This window comes from Macrotis lagotis, chromosome X (genome assembly GCF_037893015.1).
Source record: "Macrotis lagotis isolate mMagLag1 chromosome X, bilby.v1.9.chrom.fasta, whole genome shotgun sequence".
NCBI lineage: Eukaryota > Metazoa > Chordata > Mammalia > Peramelemorphia > Peramelidae > Macrotis > Macrotis lagotis.
In genome coordinates this window covers 74,870,619-74,889,967 of record NC_133666.1, presented here as the reverse complement: position 1 = coordinate 74,889,967, position 19,349 = coordinate 74,870,619, and the positions used below count along the sequence as shown (strand labels likewise).

The 19,349-nt window shown below is 41.2% G+C and overlaps 1 protein-coding gene across 1 annotated transcript; it reads left to right on the top strand.

Moving 5' to 3' along the window:
• Positions 1-5,661: 5,661 nt before the first annotated feature.
• On the top strand, positions 5,662-17,374 carry ERCC6L (ERCC excision repair 6 like, spindle assembly checkpoint helicase). Its single transcript, XM_074200458.1, has 2 exons — positions 5,662-5,795; positions 11,691-17,374. The coding sequence occupies exons 1-2, from the start codon at positions 5,686-5,688 to the stop codon at positions 15,232-15,234; spliced, it is 3,654 nt and encodes a 1,217-aa protein (XP_074056559.1). The 5' UTR covers positions 5,662-5,685; the 3' UTR covers positions 15,235-17,374.
• The last annotated feature ends 1,975 nt before the right edge of the window (positions 17,375-19,349 follow it).

Below are 19,349 nucleotides of genomic sequence, written 5' to 3'. Positions count from 1 at the left end.
GAATGACTTAGCTATTCTTATCAATACAATGATCTAAGACAATTCCAAAGGACTTTCCTATGAAAAATTCTATCTAGCTCCAAAGAGAACTAGTAGAGTCTGAATGCAATTCAAAGCGTACTTTTTTATATTTTTTGGTTTTTTGTTTGTTTTCTTTTTTCTTGCTTTCTAAAAATACCTTTGTCATAAGGAATAGCTTTCTTAGGGTAGGAAAATGGAGGAATATAAGGTAAAATTTGTGATATTAAAACAAAAAATACCAATAAAGATCTATTTTTTTAAAATTATACAGATGGCAGAAGGAAGTTCAGAAGAGGACACTAATGAGCCAAGTTGGGCATTAAGTTAGTGCCATGTTCCATTTAATATATGTTTTTTAAAAACTCCACTTAGCAGAAGTTCACAGTTTTATGTCCAAGTCTCCTTGGTATTCTTTACATAATTAAACATTCATATTTACCGATGTTAAGGTCACAATAAAAATGGAATTTTAGATAATTACAAGGAAACTGAAAAGTAATCAATTAATGAATGGGTTAAAGAGGATCTCAAAAGAAGGCAGCAGAAAATTTATATGATGATAATTACAATACCACATGAGTGGCATATTCCCTCTTAAGAGTTAATATTCCTAGTAAAGTCCTTTCAGGATTAAAAATCATTAAAACAAAGACGACTATTACTCTTAGACTTTTCTTAGAAGAAAGAGGGAGAGAGAACTTGTATTCTAAGCCAGGCACCCTCCCGATTCTGTTAGGGGAGGAAATGGACTATTTCCAGAGAGACCTTGCATTTTTAGTTAGTTACCTATTTGATGATAAAAACTATCTTAATTGGGAAAACAGTAGACTGTTCCCATGGAAAAAACCTTGCATTCCAACGAAGCTCCTAAGACTCCTCTTGTTTGATGATAAGTACACTGTTACTTCAATAAGATAGTTATAATCCTGAAGGTTATGCTCACCATCTGGATAGTGAGGTCATATTTTATGAAAACCTTTCATCCTTTTCTTTGTTGCTGGGGTAGATTTTCACAAGTAAAATGAAACTCTTAAGACTAACCAATAAGTTGGCAGAGAGGGATTATAGGGAGGAGGAGGGGATCATGTTAGGCTATATAGTCTTGCTTGACTGTCAATTTGGGGCAGCTCCTTGATCTTCACTACCTTTGTGAGATTTGGAGTGTGCCCTTTTCTTGAGAAAAGCCAAAATAAAGTGGGTTTCTTTTTGCTCAGAGGAGTCTCTATATTTTTAAAGTGGATTTTTATCCTACACACACATAACAAAACCTATGAATTACAATACCACATAATGAACCCTGTCAGATACAACCAAAGTTGTACTGAGAGACAAATTTATATTAAGTACCATTAACATGAAAGAAAAGGGAAAAAATAAATCAAGTAAAATATTGATGGACTAGAAAGATACTACAAAGCAGTAATACAAAGGAATACAAGGAAATAAAGTTAGAGAAGAAGTAAAAGAAATAAAGGAGAGAACACTTCAATTGATAAAATGAAGAGTTTGGTTTTTTTAAGTCTAAAAAAATTGAGCCATTATCAAATTTAACACCCCCCTCTAAAAAAAAGCAGGGTACAAATCACTATAATCACAAATTTAAAAGGAGAGATCACATCAAACACAAAAAATCAATAATATTGGAGGATATCATACACAGTGATTATCTAATAAATTAGAGAATTTATATAGATCCTTATTTACAAACATAAATATTGCTCAAACTGACAGAAAATTACTAATGGAAATAGAACAATCTTGGAGGAAGAAATAAGTTAAGTCATCAAATAGTTATTTAAACAACAAAAAAATCATGCAGCCCTAAAGAGATTGATTTCAGAATTCTTCAAAAGTTTTCAAGACCAAATAATCTTTTATAAATTATTTATAAATATAGAGAAATATGGATCATTATCTGATTCCTTTTATGAAGGAAACATGATGTTGATTTTAAAACCAGAGAAAGATAACATTAAAAAAGATTTACAGATCAATTTCTCTAATGAATATAGATGCAAAACTACTAGCATCCCATCAAGACAGCCACTCTGTAACTAAATAAAATCTTAGCCCAGAGAAGATTGGAATGTAGTAGAAAAGGCTTTATTATGACCAAGAAAAGTCAAGCACAGAAGCCTGTTTAAACATCAGAAAAACTATTATCATAATAAAACACTGAATTCTCAAACTAAAAAAAAAGTATAACAATGGATGCAGAAATAATTTTTAACAAATCCAACATTTATTCATGATAGAAAAAACTACTAAAGAGAATAGGTTATTTTACCTCAACACAATACAAAGTATATAAGCAGCCAAGAACCAACATAATAAGCAACAGAAATATTTCATTCTTGTTCAAAATAAGGACAAAGAAAGGTTGCCAACTTTTATCTGATATAGTACTGGAAACTCCATTTCCGTCTTTGTGGGTAGGAAGGTTTGAGGATAATCAGTCTGTCAACAAGCATTACATTAATCTATGCAGTGTCAGGCACTGTGCTAAAAACTAGGGATACAAAAAGAGGCAAAAGACAGTCCCAGCCCTCAAGGAGCTCCCAATCAAATGACAGAAACAACAGAAAAATAGCTATGCATACGCAAAATACATGCAAGATAAATTGGACTAGCTAGGTGATCACTCACACCCTTGTTCTCCTATCTTCATGACAGGTAATGGTGAAATGATGTCTATTACTACAAGAGATATTTGAAGTCCAGGGATTAATTCTTTTCATTAAAATCAGGGTTAGAATAAAAGTCACTCTCTCTGGTCAGCTTCAGGAAGTGACACTAGACCTGCCTTACGCCCAGAGGGTAAAAGTTTGCTTAATCTTGGCCAACTCACTTTTTCCTCCTGTAGAATATTTATTACACAAAAGCTATTCATGGGAGAGCAAGCAAACACACTTTATCAAAGCAAGGCATTTCAGATTAGTACTGTGGAAATTACAAAGGTTGACTTAGATCATAGATGACACATGTATTAGAGGGTTTTGTGAGCTGGGAGATGAAAACCCATCTCAACAAAAGAGAATAATTTTACCTACATCAACTTACAGAAATCTCTGGGCATCGAGGGCCATATTGCTGTTTCAGCTTTCCTCCGTGTGCTGCATAGGAATCTCTCATTCCAAGGCTTCGTTTTGCCTCCTCTTTCCTTGTCTCTGTGTCTCTTTCAGAATTCTCTCAATAAATAAGGACTCACATCTTATCTGTATGGAAAGTCATAGGGCTGTTCTTTAGGGGACCAATAAGTATACCCAAGATGTGGCTACATGAAAATGGAAAAAATGAAGGGAACAATTAGTTTAGGCACATGTATTTCCCATTGACTTCCAGTTGTGGGAATGTAAGGGACAAGTATAAAGATAAACTTAAATATAAAAACATGAGCAAATTAAAATATTTATATTGTGGAGGGGATATGAAATGTTTTCAAAATATTATTAGGTACAAAATGGATGTTCTTAATTAAATGGAAATTTAAAGCCTGTACAACAAAACCAATATAATTTTTAAAAAGTAATGGATTCATGGAAACATTTATAGCAAAAATGATCTGAAACTTGCAAGGAAGTATTAAGAGTCAAGGTGATAGATAATCCTAACCACAATGGTCAAAGGATAGGATTTGAAAATTTCAAATCAAGAAACCCAATGTATTGACAATCGCTTGAAAAAATGTTTTTTTTTTCCACTAAAAATCAAAGAGATGCAAATTTAAATAACAGAGATCCTTCCTTATAGTCACTTGAGGGGAAGTAATTTAAAATAATAAAACTCAATATTTGCAAGGGTGTGGAGAAACAAGTAGGCTAATGTAATTTTTTTTGGAGAGCAATTTGGCAGTGCAGAGGAAATGTTATAAAAGTAATCATATCCTGTGATCCACATGGTAGGAATATATCCCAAAGTATTATCAAAAAAGAAAAAGGAGCTATTTGTACAAAAATTTTCGTAGTCTACTATAGTTGTTCAGTTGTGTCTGACTCTTCATGACTTTTTTTTTTTTTTTTGGTAGATACTGGAGTGGTCTGCAACTGATTTCATCCTGATATTATTCTAGTTTTAAGTCAATAATCTTGTTTGCTCTACCAGATAGGGAGAACAAAGTTTGGTTTCACAGGCCTACTCTTATATTGGATTTTAAAGATCCTAACTTATCAGGAAGTTAACCTTCCAGGTCATTGTAACATATGTGTCCTGGCTCAGTTTAACACTGGACCCTAATTGTACAGAACCAATGTAAAAATGCAGATTTCATGTGATTTGAATGATTGTTGTTGATGGTGGTTGTTTTAGTAGATGGGGGGCAGGGGTGGGAGTTCAGGCAGCCAGAGGCAATGTGATATGAGGACCTGTTCAAATAAAATGCAGGAAATAGAGGCCTAGCTGCCCAGATCTAGTGTTTTGGGTATCATTGCCAAGAAAAGTTTTAACACATGCAGAGTGCTTGTGGCTGTTTGTGAGAGGATCAGCAAAGTGGCAGCAGGAGGAGGGCTTGAAGTAAAGAATGAGAAGAAATGATGGAAGTGATTTTTTTCATTGTGAAGGCCAGAAATTGGACTTGGGAAGTAGGAATTTGGGATAATGGGAGAATCTTAAAGGGCAGGGGAAAACTAAAGGAGAAGGGATGAAGCCGAGGGAGGGTTTTGAGGTCTCAAGCAAGAACTGAAGGAGTGTGTGTGTGTGGGGGAGGGCGTACAATGACTGGTGTAAGATTTCCTGACAGAAAGGCTGCTTCCTCCTAGCTGTTCCTTAAGGTTTTGGAGTTCTCCTTTTTGGCTTCATTTGGGCCCATGTGTGTAATCATCTTTTCTTCCTTTTTGTGATGAGAGTTCAGGGTTGTGTGTCTCTTGTATCTTTGTACATTCGACCGGCACAAGCCGCGCTTTTTCGGGGGTCGGGTCAGCTAGAGGAAGGCCAAGGATGTCAGTGGATGCCCAATGGGTCCAAGAAGTTGGGTCGGGCCAGGTGGCCAATTCTTTTCATTTTCCCTGAGGTAACTTCGGTGACCTGACTCCTAGGAGGCTCTGCTGTCCACAGAAAGGCGGGCCAGGAGTCAGCAAGCCTCGGTTTCCAGAGTTCCAATTCTGCCTCAGACACTGACTAACCAGGGGCCTGGGTAATGCACTTCACTGCTGGCCTCAGTTTCCTCATCTCTAAAGTGAGCTGGAGAAGGAAATGCCCACCCACTGCAGTATCTTTGCCCAGAGAACCCCTTAGTTCTCGCTTAAAATGACTGACCAGTGGCCCAAGGGCCCACCGTCTGGGCCCTCGAAGGCCGTACTCCCCCCTTCCCTCTGCAGGCTCTCTGGTCTCCGTGCTGCGGCGGTCGGGCCCTAGGTCAGTCAGACCCAGGGAGGCGGCCCTGCGGGGTGGGGGGCGCCCCCAGGCTCCGCCAGGCGCTGGGGGAGGGGGGGAAGAGGAGGGGCAGAGGGCGAGGGCCGGCCTGCTATTGGTCCAGAGACTTCTCCGTCCCGCTCATGCGCCTGCGCCACTCCGGAAGAGGGACGATTCAAAAGAAGCGGCTTCGTCCCGCCTTTTCTCCTAGTCGTCGCCGTGGCGTTAGCCATGGTGGAACCACAGACCCAGGTCGGGGCCGGGGCGGAGGCCGGGGCCGGGGCCGGGGCCGGGGCGGAGGCCGGGGCCGAGGCCGAGATGGACATCGGGATGGAGACCGAGGCGGCGATGGCGGACTCGGCACCCCCTGCCCCAGGCAATGCGGCGGAGCAGCCACTAAGCCCGGGCCAAGCAGCCAGTTACCGGAGGTAGTGCGCGGGCCTGCGGGGAGGGGGCTGGCCTGCCCTTGGAGTGACCCCTCGGGAGGGGGAGGGGAGCGGAGCACCTGGCCCGCTGACAGGTTTTGGAGAGAGGGTGCAAAGGCCCGGGGCCAGCGGCGCCCAGAGAAGTGCGCTTGCGCACTGCTTGCTGCCTGCTGGCCGGGGGCGGGGGCAGTGGAAGGGGCTTGTTCTCTGCCTTCCCGGCTCTACTCACATCCGGGGCTGAGCGGACGGACTGGGAGAGGAGGACAACGGGGTTTCTAGCGGTTGGTTCGTTTGACTTTAGGCGTCCCCTGCCCCTGCCCCTACAATGGCGCCCGCTTCAGCCCCCAGGGCCTGGCCTGCGATCCCTTTTCACCTTCTGGGCAGGGAGGAAAGTCAGTTATTGACCCGCAGAGTCAGCTGAAAAGCCAGTCTGCATGCAGTTAGTGTTTCCTGTGTACAAATCACGGCGCTAAACAACCCTGCCTTCTGATGGGGGCTGTCATTCGAGAAATAACCATGGATGAAGTGCCAGCCAGGTTCCTGGCATGGTGCCAAGCACTGCAAAGACAGCTTCACGCGCTTCCCAACCGAGGGACAGAGCTGGCTTTGCTATACAGGCATAAATCATTGTTAGGAAAGCATCGTTGAAACCAAGAGGGGTTGGGAAAGGCTTCCAGTAGAAGATGGGCCTTAGAAGAAGTCAGGGAGGGAAAGGACTACCAGAGAAAATGCCCCAGGTCGGCGAGCTGGAGATGAGAAGAATCAGGCATGTCGAGTAGAGATGGAAAAATTTCCCAGGGGAAAATTGGGAGGCCAGTGGAGCTGCATTGCTAGAATGCAGGAGGGAAGTAAACTGTAAGGAGACTGGGAAACTTGGAGGGGGCCCAGGTGATAAAGGCCTTTAAATGCCAACAGTGGACTAGATGTTTCAGTCTTGAGATCTTGGGAGCCACAGCAGTTAAACTGTTGAAGAGGCGAGTGTGTGAGAGATGCATGTGCTCAGACCTTGACAGCTAAGTAAAGGATGGACTGGGGCTAGGGCAGAGACTTGAGAGACAGCTTGATGGCTAGAATGCTAAGCCTGGAGGCAGGAAGATCAGTGCTAATTAAGCCCTGGACACGAGCAATGCACCAACAGTGACTGTGGGAAAGTCATTCAAACGATGCCTAGTTCCCCAAATGTAAAATGGCAATAATAACATCTACCTTCCATGACTAAAGGAGATCATTTTAAAGCGCTTCTATTTTTTTCTTTTTTTGTTTTTGCAAAGCAATGGGGTGAAGTGGCTTGCCCAAGGTCACACAGCTAGGTCATTATTAAATGTCTGAGGCCGGATTTGAACTCCAGTCCTCCTGACTCCAGGACGGGTGCTCTACCCACTCTATCACCTAACTACCGTTTTAAAAACACTTCTCAATACAGGGCACCTAATAAGTATGTCATGAATATTAGGAATTATTAAGTTTTAAACAATATTTTTCTTTATTCTTATTTATGAAATAAAGCAAACATTTCCACCACATAGTAGGATTGAACAAATTATTGCATATGAAACCATGACTCTGTTCCTTGCTGTATCTTTTAACTACAAACTAGAGCTATCATGGATTTTTAAAAAAGTTGTTCTACTCCACCCCACTTGTCCCATGACTGTCATTACATATAAATAATGTAGAATCTTTCTCTGCACACATCTCTCTCAGGATGCACATAGCCTCTTTCCAAGTCCTATATGCTTGATTTGAGTGTTTATAATAGTCTATTATTATTATTTTAGCTATTATTATTAATGAGGGAGGAAGGTCACTTTAGAAGCCTGTTATACTCCCTAAGAACCTGGATGTGGATAAGGGCTATCTGAAAGATTAGGATGGGAGAGACACTGACTCATCTATAATTCACTTTCTAAGAATTGTCAATTCCACTCTGTCTCTGTCTCTGAAATGCATTCCATTCTCTTCACTCATTGGCTACTCCAGAGCCTCCTATTTCATGTTGCCTAGAAAGTTGTGGCAGGTCATCACAAAAGAAGTTCATCTCTTCTCCTCCTTCAATCCATCCTCCACAAGTCTGACCCCACCCCTCACTCCTCTGCTCCAAAATCTTGCCTTTATAATAAACTAGAAGTCCCTCAGCCTAGCATTTCATACCTTCCAATCTCCCCTTTATTCCTCTTCATACAGTAGCCATCCAACTTGACCCACCAGCTATTCCCTAAACTCAGTTCTACGTCTCACCTCCTGTCTGTATCTCTCATGCCCAGCATGACCTCGCTCCTCACCACAGTCTCAGAGAATCTTGAGCTTCCTTCAAAGCTCATCTCTGGAACCACTTCCTATGGAAAGACTTTCTTGATTTTTCTCACCACCCACAGATACCTTTGATTGTCTTTATTTTCTTATATCTATGTTCAAAATCAATCACAGCAAAGTCCTAAAGTCAGAAAGACTGCTCTTCCTGAGTTCAAATCTAGCCTTTGACACTCACTAGCTTCTGACCCTGGGCAAGTCAATTCAACCTGTTTACCTCAGTTTCCTCATCTGTCAAATGAGCCAGAGAAGAAAATAGCAAACCACTCCAGTATCTTTACCACAAAAAACCCAAAAGAAGTCACAGAGAGTTGAACAATCCTGAAAAATGACTAAACACATTTAAAGAATAGCAGTGAATATCCTTGCAATGTTTAAAGTCTCTGTTCTGTTAGAGCAGGAGTGGGGATGTTCAGCCTGGGGGCTGAAATAATTTTGTCTGGTGCTGCCACAGCAACCCCAGCCAGGACTCAAAATTCAATAAATCATGGAGTTTTTCAGAGGTGAATTAATTGACCAAATATAGTTGGCTAATTTTTAAGTAAGTTGAAAATTTGTGTGGTCTATGAATGATGTTATAAATATCTAAATGGCCCTTGGCAGAACCCACCCTTGTGTTAGAGCTTTGCAGTTTAATAAATCAGAAATATATACACTGGGTTTTCTTGGTTTCCCAGACAGTATCTTAATATGATTTTCAAAAATAATAATTCAAATCATTCATCATTTTAAGTTTGTTTTTCCTCCACTACTTGAAAATAATGGTTCTTTTCAGTTATTGTTCAGTCATGTCTGACTCTGTGACCCTATAGACAGACCCCACTGTCCATGACATGATACTGGCAAGGATACTGGAATGGTTTGGCATTTCCTTCTCTGGGGGAGGTGTTAGGACAAGACAAATACACAGATCCCCACCAAGTAGCCAGAGCTGGGTTTCAGTCATTACACAGGGTTACTTGGCTCTGAATTTCCCTAGAAATGCTAGTTTAGCTTTTTGGGTTTTTTTTTAGGTTTTTGCAAGGCAAACAGGGTTAAGTGGCTTGCCCAAGGCCACACAGCTAGGTAATTATTAAGTGTCTGAGGTTGGATTTGAACCCAGGTACTCCTGACTCCAGGGCTGGTGCTTTATCCACTACGCCACCTAGCTGCCCCCTAGTTTAGCTTTTAAAAGCTGGTTGCAGGGGCCTCGGAGGAGGAAGAGGAAGTGATGCTCGTGGTTGGCTTACCAGCAATGACTAAATACTTCCCTCTTGTCCCATATAACTGTTGTCCTGGTCTCCTGATAACTCCTTACTTTTCCCAGAAAACAGCAATTTCCCCAAAAGGATCCAAGAGAAGGGAAATCAGCTGTAAGATTTTAGGGGAGGAAGGAACAGAGTCTAGAAAATTCTGATTCACATCCCCTCCCCCCATGACCTTTTCTTTGTTAGAGCATACATGGCACTATGTGGCTCTCTGGTGCAGTTAATTTAGTATTTCATTTTTTCCCTAGTTAAATGTAAAAACAATTTTTAGCCTTCATTTTAAAACTCTGAGGTCCAAATTCTTGCTCTCTCCCCATCCTCACTCCCTCCCCTCATTGAGAAAGCAAGCGATTTGATATAGGTCATGCATGTGTAATCATGTAAAACATTTCTATCGTGTTGTGAAAGAAAATACCCCCCAAAAAAATCCCTCAAAGAATAAAGTTTAAAAAAGTATGCTTTAATCTGTATTCTAGGGGCGGTTAGGTGGCGCAGTGGATAAAGCACCGGCCCTGGAGTCAGGAGTACTTGGGTTCAAATCCGGTCTCAGACACTTAATAATGACCTAGCTGTGTGGCCTTAGGCAAGCCACTTAACTCCATTTGCCTTGCAACCCCCCCCCCCAAAAAAAAAAATCTGTGTTCTATCCATTCTTTCTCTGGCGATGGAGAGCATTTTTCCTCTTAAGTCTTTCAAAGTTGTGTTGGATCACTGTATTACTGAGAATAAGTCATTCATAGCTGATTTTCTAACAATGTTACTTCTAACAATGTTGCTTCTCACTTTGGGGGCCACTGCAAATGGATCACTCTCAGCACTGCCCCTTCCTCAAGTGTTGTCTTCCTCTTGAAGGATGGGCAAGGATGCCCAATGGATTTGGGGCAAGAGCTGAACTCTAAGTTAGTAAGGCTCCCCCACCTCCATTTTGAGGAAAGTTCCAAATGAGTATGATTCATTCTCTGGACTCTACCACCATGCAAGTGAGATGCTGCTCCTTTTCACACTCAATTAGGCCCTTAAAATGACTCTGGGAAGTGGGGGATCTTGTTATCACCATTTTACAGATGAGGAAACTGATGCTCAAAAAAATTGACTGATTTGATTAGGGTGTTGGAGTCAGAAAGGTATGGGAAGCACTCAAAGAGCTGTACCAGCAACAGCTGTTTCAGCCCCAGTGGTAGGAAATGAACACATGCTAGTTACTGGGTCCACATTCTAACAAAAATGCCTCAAATCTGTCATCTAGAGTCAGGAGACTTTCACTCCTTTTCCATATCTACAAATGAACAAAGAAAGGCAACAAACCTTAATCAGCCAATGGCATCAGTACTGGTCTGATCCTGGAACACTGGCCTTTCAAAAAGCTTTGAAGAAAATTTCTGGACTCCCCATCAGTATTAGCTCTCGGCCTCTTGCTCTGCATGGAGGATTTGAGGTATTTTGTTAGAATGTGGACTCAGTAACTGTCATGTGTTCCATTTCCTACCACAAGGGCTTGAAACAGCTGTGGCTAGTTATGACCCCTTGAGTGCTTTGTGGAATCATCTTACATTGGCATCTTGTGCTGGTCTCTTCCATTCTGAATTTAGGGTATTAAAAGCCCAGTTTGTATTTAAAAATTAATTGTAGCTTGTAACAGAATCAGGACTGCTCACTCCTGTATCACTCCTGTATCCTATACACAGAATTGCTAACTGCCTACTGGACATCCCATCCTATAGGATCTCAAACTCAGGTCCCAAAGCAAACTCCTGGTCTTTCCTCTTTGGAACTTTTCTATTTCTGTTGCATCCTACCTTCCTTCTAGTCACTCAGGTTCACAACCTTTAAGATCTTGACTCCTCCATTCTCCCTAATCCCACAATTAATCTGTTGCTAAATCTTAATTCTACCTCCACAGTGTCTCCTACATCTTGCCTCTTCTATTCATTCCAGTTCAGATCCTCATCATTTTTTCCCTAGACTATTTCAATCAACTCCTAGTTAGTCTCCTTAGCTCCACTTTCTCCCTTTTCCAATCTATCTTCCACCTAGCTGCCAAAATGATACCCCACCCCCCAGTAACCTTCAGGTAGCTCCCTGTTTCAATAGGATCAACTCTTAACTCTTCTGTTGGTCACTGAAACCCCTTCACAATCTGACTGCAATTTACCTTTTCAAGTCTTATCCATTGTTCCTTTTCACACAATAATCCACATCTCTCATTCTCGCCTTGCATATGTACATACCCCTTTGCTTCCCTTCTGAACTGGAAATTCATTTGACAGGATGGTTTCATTTTTGTCTTTGTCCCTCCAATGCTCAGCATATAGCAAGTGATTTTCTTTTTTTACATTTATAGATATGTAAAAGAAGCAAAAGAAGCTACCAAGAAAGGAAATCTAGAAGAAGCTCTTAAACTTTTCTATTTAGCAAAAGATATTTTCCCCAATGACAAGGTTCTGAGCCGAATCCAGATACTACATGAAGCCCTGGAAGAGCTATCAGTGGAAGGAGATGATGAATTTGTCGACGTGTGTAACAGTGGCCTGATGCTGTATCGAGAACTGCACGATCGACTTTTTGAGCATCAGAAAGAAGGTGTGGCCTTTCTCTACAACTTGTATAAAGAAGGAAGGAAAGGTGGCATATTAGCAGATGATATGGGATTGGGGAAGACTATTCAGATTATTGCTTTCCTTTCTGCTATGTTTGATGCTGAGCTTGTGAGGTATGTCCTCCTGATCATGCCTACCAGCCTTATCAGCACATGGACCAAAGAATTTGCTAAGTGGACCCCAGGAATGAGAATTACAACCTTTCATGGTTCTAGCAAGGGTGAACGTACCAGAAATCTAAATAGGATCCAGAGGAAAAATGGGGTAGCTGTTACAACATACCAAATGTTGATCAATAATTGGCAGCAACTTTCCCAACTGGATGGAAAAGAGTTTGTCTGGGACTATCTTATACTTGATGAAGCCCATAAAATTAAAAGCTCTTCTACTAAGTCATCAATCGCTGCTCGGGCTATCCCTGTGAAAAATCGCATCCTCCTTACAGGAACTCCAATTCAGAATAACTTGTATGAGTTGTGGTCCCTCTTTGATTTTGCTTGTCAAGGATCCTTACTAGGAACATCTAAAACCTTTAAAATGGAGTATGAAAATCCTATTACTAGGGCCAGGGAGAAAGATGCTACTTCAGGAGAGAAAGCCCTGGGGCTGAAGATATCTGAAAACTTAATGATGCTTATAAAACCCTATTTTCTCAGGAGAACTAAAGAAGATGTGCAGAAGAAAAGTGCCAATAATCTCCAGAATGATATTCCTGAAAAGAATCCAGGGGGTGACATTGTCTGTGAAATCCCTTCCCTTTCGAGGAAAAATGAGTTAATTATTTGGGTGCATTTAGTACCTTTGCAAGAAGAAATATATAGGAAATTTTTGTCCCTAAATCACATCAAACAGTTGTTAACCGAAACACGTTCACCTTTGGCTGAGTTGACTGTCTTAAAGAAGTTATGTGATCACCCGAGGTTACTGTCTGCACGGGCTTACAGTTTGTTGGGTCTCAAAGAAGGTAGCTTCTCTGGTGAAGATGAAACTCAAGGGGCTCATTCAGACATCCGGATTGATCAAGTACCTCATGAATCCCTAATGCAAGAATCAGGGAAAGTGATATTCCTTATGGCTTTGCTTAAGAGATTACAAGATGAAGGACATCAAACTTTGGTATTTTCCCAATCCAGAAAACTTCTAGATATCTTAGAACACCTTTTAAAGAAAGAGAATTTCAAGATTTTGCGTATTGATGGAACTGTTACTCATCTTTCAGAAAGACAAAGGCGAATTGACTTATTTCAACAGAGTCGAGGTGTCTCTGTTTTTCTCCTTACTTCCCAAGTAGGTGGAATAGGTCTCACTTTAACTGCAGCTACTCGAGTGGTCATTTTTGATCCGAGTTGGAATCCTGCAACTGATGCACAAGCTGTAGATAGAGTTTACAGAATTGGACAAAAAGAAAATGTTGTGGTTTACAGGTTGATCACCTGTGGTACAGTGGAGGAAAAAATCTATAGAAGACAGGTTTTCAAGAACTCACTAATAAGACAAACAACTGGGGATCAAAAAAATCCTGTTAGATATTTTAGCAAGCAAGAATTAAGAGAGCTCTTTACAATTGGGGATTTTCGTAGTTCTGCAACACAGTTGCAACTGCATTCCTTGCATGCTGGTCACAGAAAGACTGATGTGAAACTAGAAGAACATATTGCTTACCTGCACACTCTGGGAATAGCAGGAATCTCTGACCACGATTTGATGTTCACACATGATATGTCTTTTCATGAAGAGTCTGAGGTAGGGGAATCTCAGTATATTCAAGAAAGGGTTCAAAAGGCTCAACTCCTAGTTGAGTTAGAGTCTCAGAATAACAAACTATTACTGAACAACGGAGGAAACAGAGTTGAGGAAACCTGGCTGAAAGAACCTTTATCTTCCAAACCAAAGAAAAAATGCTCAGAATTTAATATTATACATCATCCTTCACCACCTATAGTTGTTGATCTTACTCAAGAAGACTCTCTCAATTCTGGAATAGCAAGTTTAAGCATTGTTGAAGAGAGTGAAGCATACAATCTCTCTGCCATGAATGTAGATGTTGCTGTAAAACAATCTGATGTTGACATATCAGAACAAAAAATTGATGATGAATTTATAACTTCTTTTTCCAACGAAGAGTGCCATGAAATGGAAATATCAAAGACCAATAATCCTGACCACAGTTGTCAAGTTTTAGCAGATACCACTCAGGAAAGTGTAAAGCAGTTATTAGCTCATGAAACAACAAAAGCTGATCATGAGCCAAGTCCAGATCAACTAACAAATTCTGAGATTTTAGTGGAATCTTCCATCTTGCCTTTTAGTCCGGAAAAGTCTATGGAATTGGGTACTTCTTTTGTCAGCCTAGCAGGTAATTTGTCAGCAGGCCCAAATGCATTGGACAATTCTAGAGCAAATGGGGACAAATTAGGAAAAGAATCCTTAGATTCTTCACTGCAGGATGTTGGTGATTTTAATCTTTTCTTGGAAGATTCTCTAGAGAGTGGACAGAATCTTTCCAAGCAGTGTTTGGAACCCACTGAACGGGAAAATAGCATGTGGGATTTAGCAACTAATCCTAGAGAGCAGAGTAGCTTTGGGCATCTACAGCTTGAGAATCTGTCTGATCAAGGAAGTGAAACAGAAGATGAAATAGTTCCTGTGAAAATGAGATATAAGATGAGGATCATATCAGATGATGAAGATGATTCTGTGACAGAAGGAATGTCACCCCCTTTTCCAAACCCATTACTGACTCAGTTTAGCTCAACTCCCAAAAGCAATAAATCCAAATCTGAAATGATTTTACCTGAAACATGTAGTGATGAAAATAATTCTGCAATTTCTAGAAGATCCCTGGCTTCAAGGAGATCACTTATTAATGTGATTTTAGACCATGTTGAAGATATGGAAGAAGATGCCAGTGAACAAAAAAGTATGGACAAGTGTTTAGAAGAAGCACAAACAGCAGAGTATAGTCAAGAGTCTGAACATTCAGAAGAGGAACCTGCTAAAGAAACCTCACTGTCCCAAAGTGAGCCCTGCTCTTTGTCTGAGCCTGGCTCAGGTTTACTCCAGAGTGCATCTGGTGAAGGTTCACAAGAGACTACTGCACACAATCCAGGCTCAGCTCCTGTGACAGATGAGTATGAGGCTCTAGTCAGATGTGGAAAGGAACTGAAAGAGAGTGGGAAAATACAGGAAGCACTCAACTGTTTACTTAAAGCCCTTGATATAAAAAGTACTGATCCACAAGTCATGCTCTTGACTTTAAATTTATATAAGCAACTTAATCAAACTTGAGAGTATGTTTTGTTTGCTTGGACTTTAAAATCCATTGAAGGGTTAGCAACTGCTTCCTTTCCTAATTCAGTTTCTCCTAATTTAAGGTGATGTTTTGAAAAAAGGATAGGATCTAACATATTTAGGATGACAATTCACATAACATTTTATGTTCTTATGTTTTTTTGTGAACACTAGTATCATCTGTTATTCCTTTCAAGACTGAAGTTGGGGGAGGGGTAAGATTTTTGGCTATTTTCTTATTGTTTTACTACTGGGACAGTCCATAGGGGACATTATTGTTTTTTTAAAAGGTTCCTTTTAAGCTTACTAGCCAGTTGATCCTGGAAAAATTAAAGTGAATTTAATTTGAATTAAATGTGTTCTTTCTGAAATTGATGATAATGGTAAGTGCATATGGAAGCAACTTCTCAGTGGCTTGCTGAACTTGAAAAGCCTGTAATTCTAAATGGGACTAGGCACTGCTACTGCTTCACTCAGTTTTGATTTGCTCAGTTTATCCAGAGGCATATATATGCACCCAGTGGGACAGCACCCAAATTCTTAGAGGAGAAGCTGAAAGAACTACAGGAAGACATAGATAGCAAAACTCTACTAGTGGGAGACCTCAACCTCCCGCTATCAGATCTAGATAAATCGAATCATAAAGCAAACAAGAAATTAGGGAGGTAAATAGATTGTTAGAAAAATTAGATATGGTAGACTTATGGAGGAAACTGAATGGGGATAGGAAGGAATATACCTTTTTCTCTGCAGTACATGGAACTTATACAAAAATTGACCATGTACTAGGACATAAAAACCTAATGATCAACTGCAGAAAGGCAGACGTAGTGAATACATTTTTCTCAGATCACAGTGCAATAAAAATCATATGTAATAATGGGCCAAGGAGATATAGACCCAGAACAAACTGGAAACTGAATAACCTCATTTTTTTTAGCTTTTTGCAAGGCAAATGGGGTTAAGTGGCTTGCCCAAGGCCACGCAGCTAGGTAATTATTAAGTGTCTGAGACCAGATCTGAATCCTGACTCCAGGGCCAGTGCTTTATCCACTGTGCCACCTAGCCGCCCTGAATAACCTCACTTTAAAAAAAATGAGTGGACCAATTTATCCAGAGGCTCAAAAGAGCTAACATGTAAAGCACTGTGCAGGTGGTTTCAAAAGTCATGGTACATTTCTGTTAAACCTAAAAGTTTCAAGCTTAAAAGTGAACTAAGGCCTAGTATAAATGTTAACTTGAAACCATCAGTAAGGTTTGGAGCTTTCTTAATATCAGCACTTTCTATACCCAGTCACTTCCCCAACTTTTCTCAGAATACATCCAACTGGAGATTGACCAGGGTTCATCTATTCTACCTACTACAGCCTATTCTGCTGATCATGAAGCCTTCACATTCCTCCTTCCCTGCTTCCTCACAACCACAAAAGCCAGTCTTAGGCTCAAAGGGGAAGGGACCTCAGAGTTGAATTCAACCCCCTCATTTAACAAGCCAAGTAAGGTTCAATGACTTGTTAATTGTCTGAGGCAGGTTTTGAATCCAGGTTGTCTTGACTCCCCTAGTTCAGTACTTTGCCCATTATATGACCCCACTCCTTGTGTCTCTATTAGGAAGAGGTATTTTGTCCTTGTTAATCTTAGGTTCTTTCCTCTTCCACTGGCTTTAGACTATGGCTAAAAGTAAACACTTTCATTTGCATATAATTGGAATTAATATTCTAAGGTCATCCCTGAGCTCCACAATACAGGACCTATTGTATCTGGCTACCCTATTGTGAACTACAGAAATGGCCTCTGAGGTTGCTTCCAACTCTTGAGAGTCTGAAGGTAGCTGTTTGTTACCAGAGATGACATATATATGAACAGTGTTGTTAAACACACACACAGACACTCTACATTTCAAACTTTGAAAGACCATGGTTGGGGAGGGAAGGAACAGTGGTAAAAAAAAATGGGGAATTCAAAAGCTTGAAAAAGGGTGAATGTTGAAAAACTACCTTTGCATGTAATTGTGTATGTGGGGGGGGAAGAACATGGAATCCAACTCATCTAAACTAGTGATGAGGCTCTTCCACTGTTGGAAGCTTTGGAGGTATCGCCTGTCTGCAGGTGGGGACTAAGATTTGGGGAGGCACAGCAATGACTATATTCCAGCCTTTGGTCAACAAGGGAGAATGTTGTGAGGTAATCCGATGGAAGTCCTTCCATTTAGCATTCATCGGCCCCTTTAACAAGCCCTCGATCTTCCTTACCTCATTGGTGGGAGGAGGTGGCTACCTGCTGTGTTCGCTGCCAAGTCTGGCTCTGACTCATCTTTAGGTCCCTCCTGGGGATGCTGTGAACACAGAGGAGGCTTGGTCATACTCTACAGTTGTAAAGTGTGAGATGGTTAAAAAGAGAAAATACAATTGCTGCCCTTGAGTTTACAGTTTCAATTGCATTGGACAAGCATTTAATAAGAAAATGTAACATTTCTATCACACTAGGTGCCAGGCACTGCTAAGCACCATACAGTGATCTCATTTGAGCTTCATGACAGTCCTGTGAGCTAGCTGCTCCTGATATCCCCATTTTACAGAAGAGGAAACTGAGGCAGAGGTGAAGTGACTGCCACAGTGACTTTCACCATCTCTTTAACATCCATGGCACGCAGCTAGAAAGTGTCTGAGGCCATATTTGTCCTTGGGTATTCCTGGTGCCAGGCCACTATGCCACCTGGCTCCCACTACAGGCAAAGACAGGTGCTAGGTCCTGAAGACACAAAGACAAAAAAAGAAAGAACAACAGTCCCTGTCTTCAAAGAATTTACATTCTACCCCAACAAGTAAATAGATAATTAAGTACACTATTCATTTGAGGAGTGAGCACACTAATAAACCATGGGGATCAGGAAAGATGAAGGAAGCAGCACTCCAAGAGGGAAAGCATTCCTGGGAGGAATGACAACCTGGGCAAGGGCACAGGTGGAAGATGGGATAATGAACTTGGGGATTAATGAGGATGATTTTGGCAGGAACTTAGGAGTGCACAAGGGGAACAACATCAGGGTTGGGGATTCAAGGGTAGAGGACAACAAAGGGTTAAATAGGACCAAGGTTGCAAAGGAAGAAAAGTGAGGCAGGAGCAATAGACTAGAAGTGCAAAAGGATGAGGACCTGGAGGATGCTAGGGAGTTGTCAGAATGGAGGCATCCTGGAGGAAGGGTACTATATAGTTGATGGTGAAATCAAAGGTGTGAAGGCCCTGTGTCCGGAGGTACAGATCCTAAGAGCTGAGGTTAATGAGCTAGTACAGCACAGTGAGGATCCTGACATTCCCAGGAATGAGCAGAGTTGGAATATAGAGGAAGACCAAGCCTTGGCTGGCCTTAGGAGAATGATTTAAGGGTGGGTGATGGCTGACTTCACAAGGATATAACTAATTAAGAGTGACCATAATAATTGCTGCAGCTACAAGAGGACCTGGAAGTGGCACTGATCAAGTAGAGTAGGCTTCCTTCTTCAGGCCCAAGATGTTCAAGGGCATTGAATACTAGAAAGTGGTATGGGGTGGAGTAAATTGCAGGGTGGGGTGTCTGCGATGGGGGGGGAGGTTTTCTTACATTCAGGAAGATGGGGGCGGCTAGGTGGTGCAGTGGATAGAGCACTGGCCCTGGAGTCAGGAGGACCTGAGTTTAAATCCGGCCTCAGTCACTTCATAATTACCCGTGTGACCTTGTTAACTCCATTGCCTTAAATAATTTTTTTTTAAAGTTCAGGAAGATGGCTGGGAGAGGGCTGACATGGATAGGAATGAAAGAGTGAAGATCAATAGAAGGGAGAAAGGAGTTTTCATCTTGCTAGCCTAGGACTAAATCACAGAGATTATGAGAGAAGAGGGGAGTTTGCTAACCAGAGAACAGAAGGACCAGTTTACTGGAGCTCACTCTGTGAGGGAGGTGCTGTTATTAACCACATTTTATAGCTGAGGAAACTGAGGCAGGGAGTTAATGAAGTGACTTGCCCAGGATCACATAGGTCATGATTGTCTGAGGCCATATTTTTTTTCTTAAATGCTAAAATGGTCAATACTTTTATTTTTATATACAATACAAATATAAGCTGCATTTCTGC

What these genes read in the sequence shown, in the direction of transcription:
- ERCC6L (XM_074200458.1), top strand. Translation starts at nt 5,686, where the DNA reads ATGGACATCGGGATGGAGACCGAGGCGGCGATGGCGGACTCGGCACCC. An exon ending in CAAGCAGCCAGTTACCGGAG is followed by an intron (nt 5,796 to 11,690) that starts GTAGTGCGCGGG and finishes TTACATTTATAG; the next exon opens with ATATGTAAAAGAAGCAAAAG.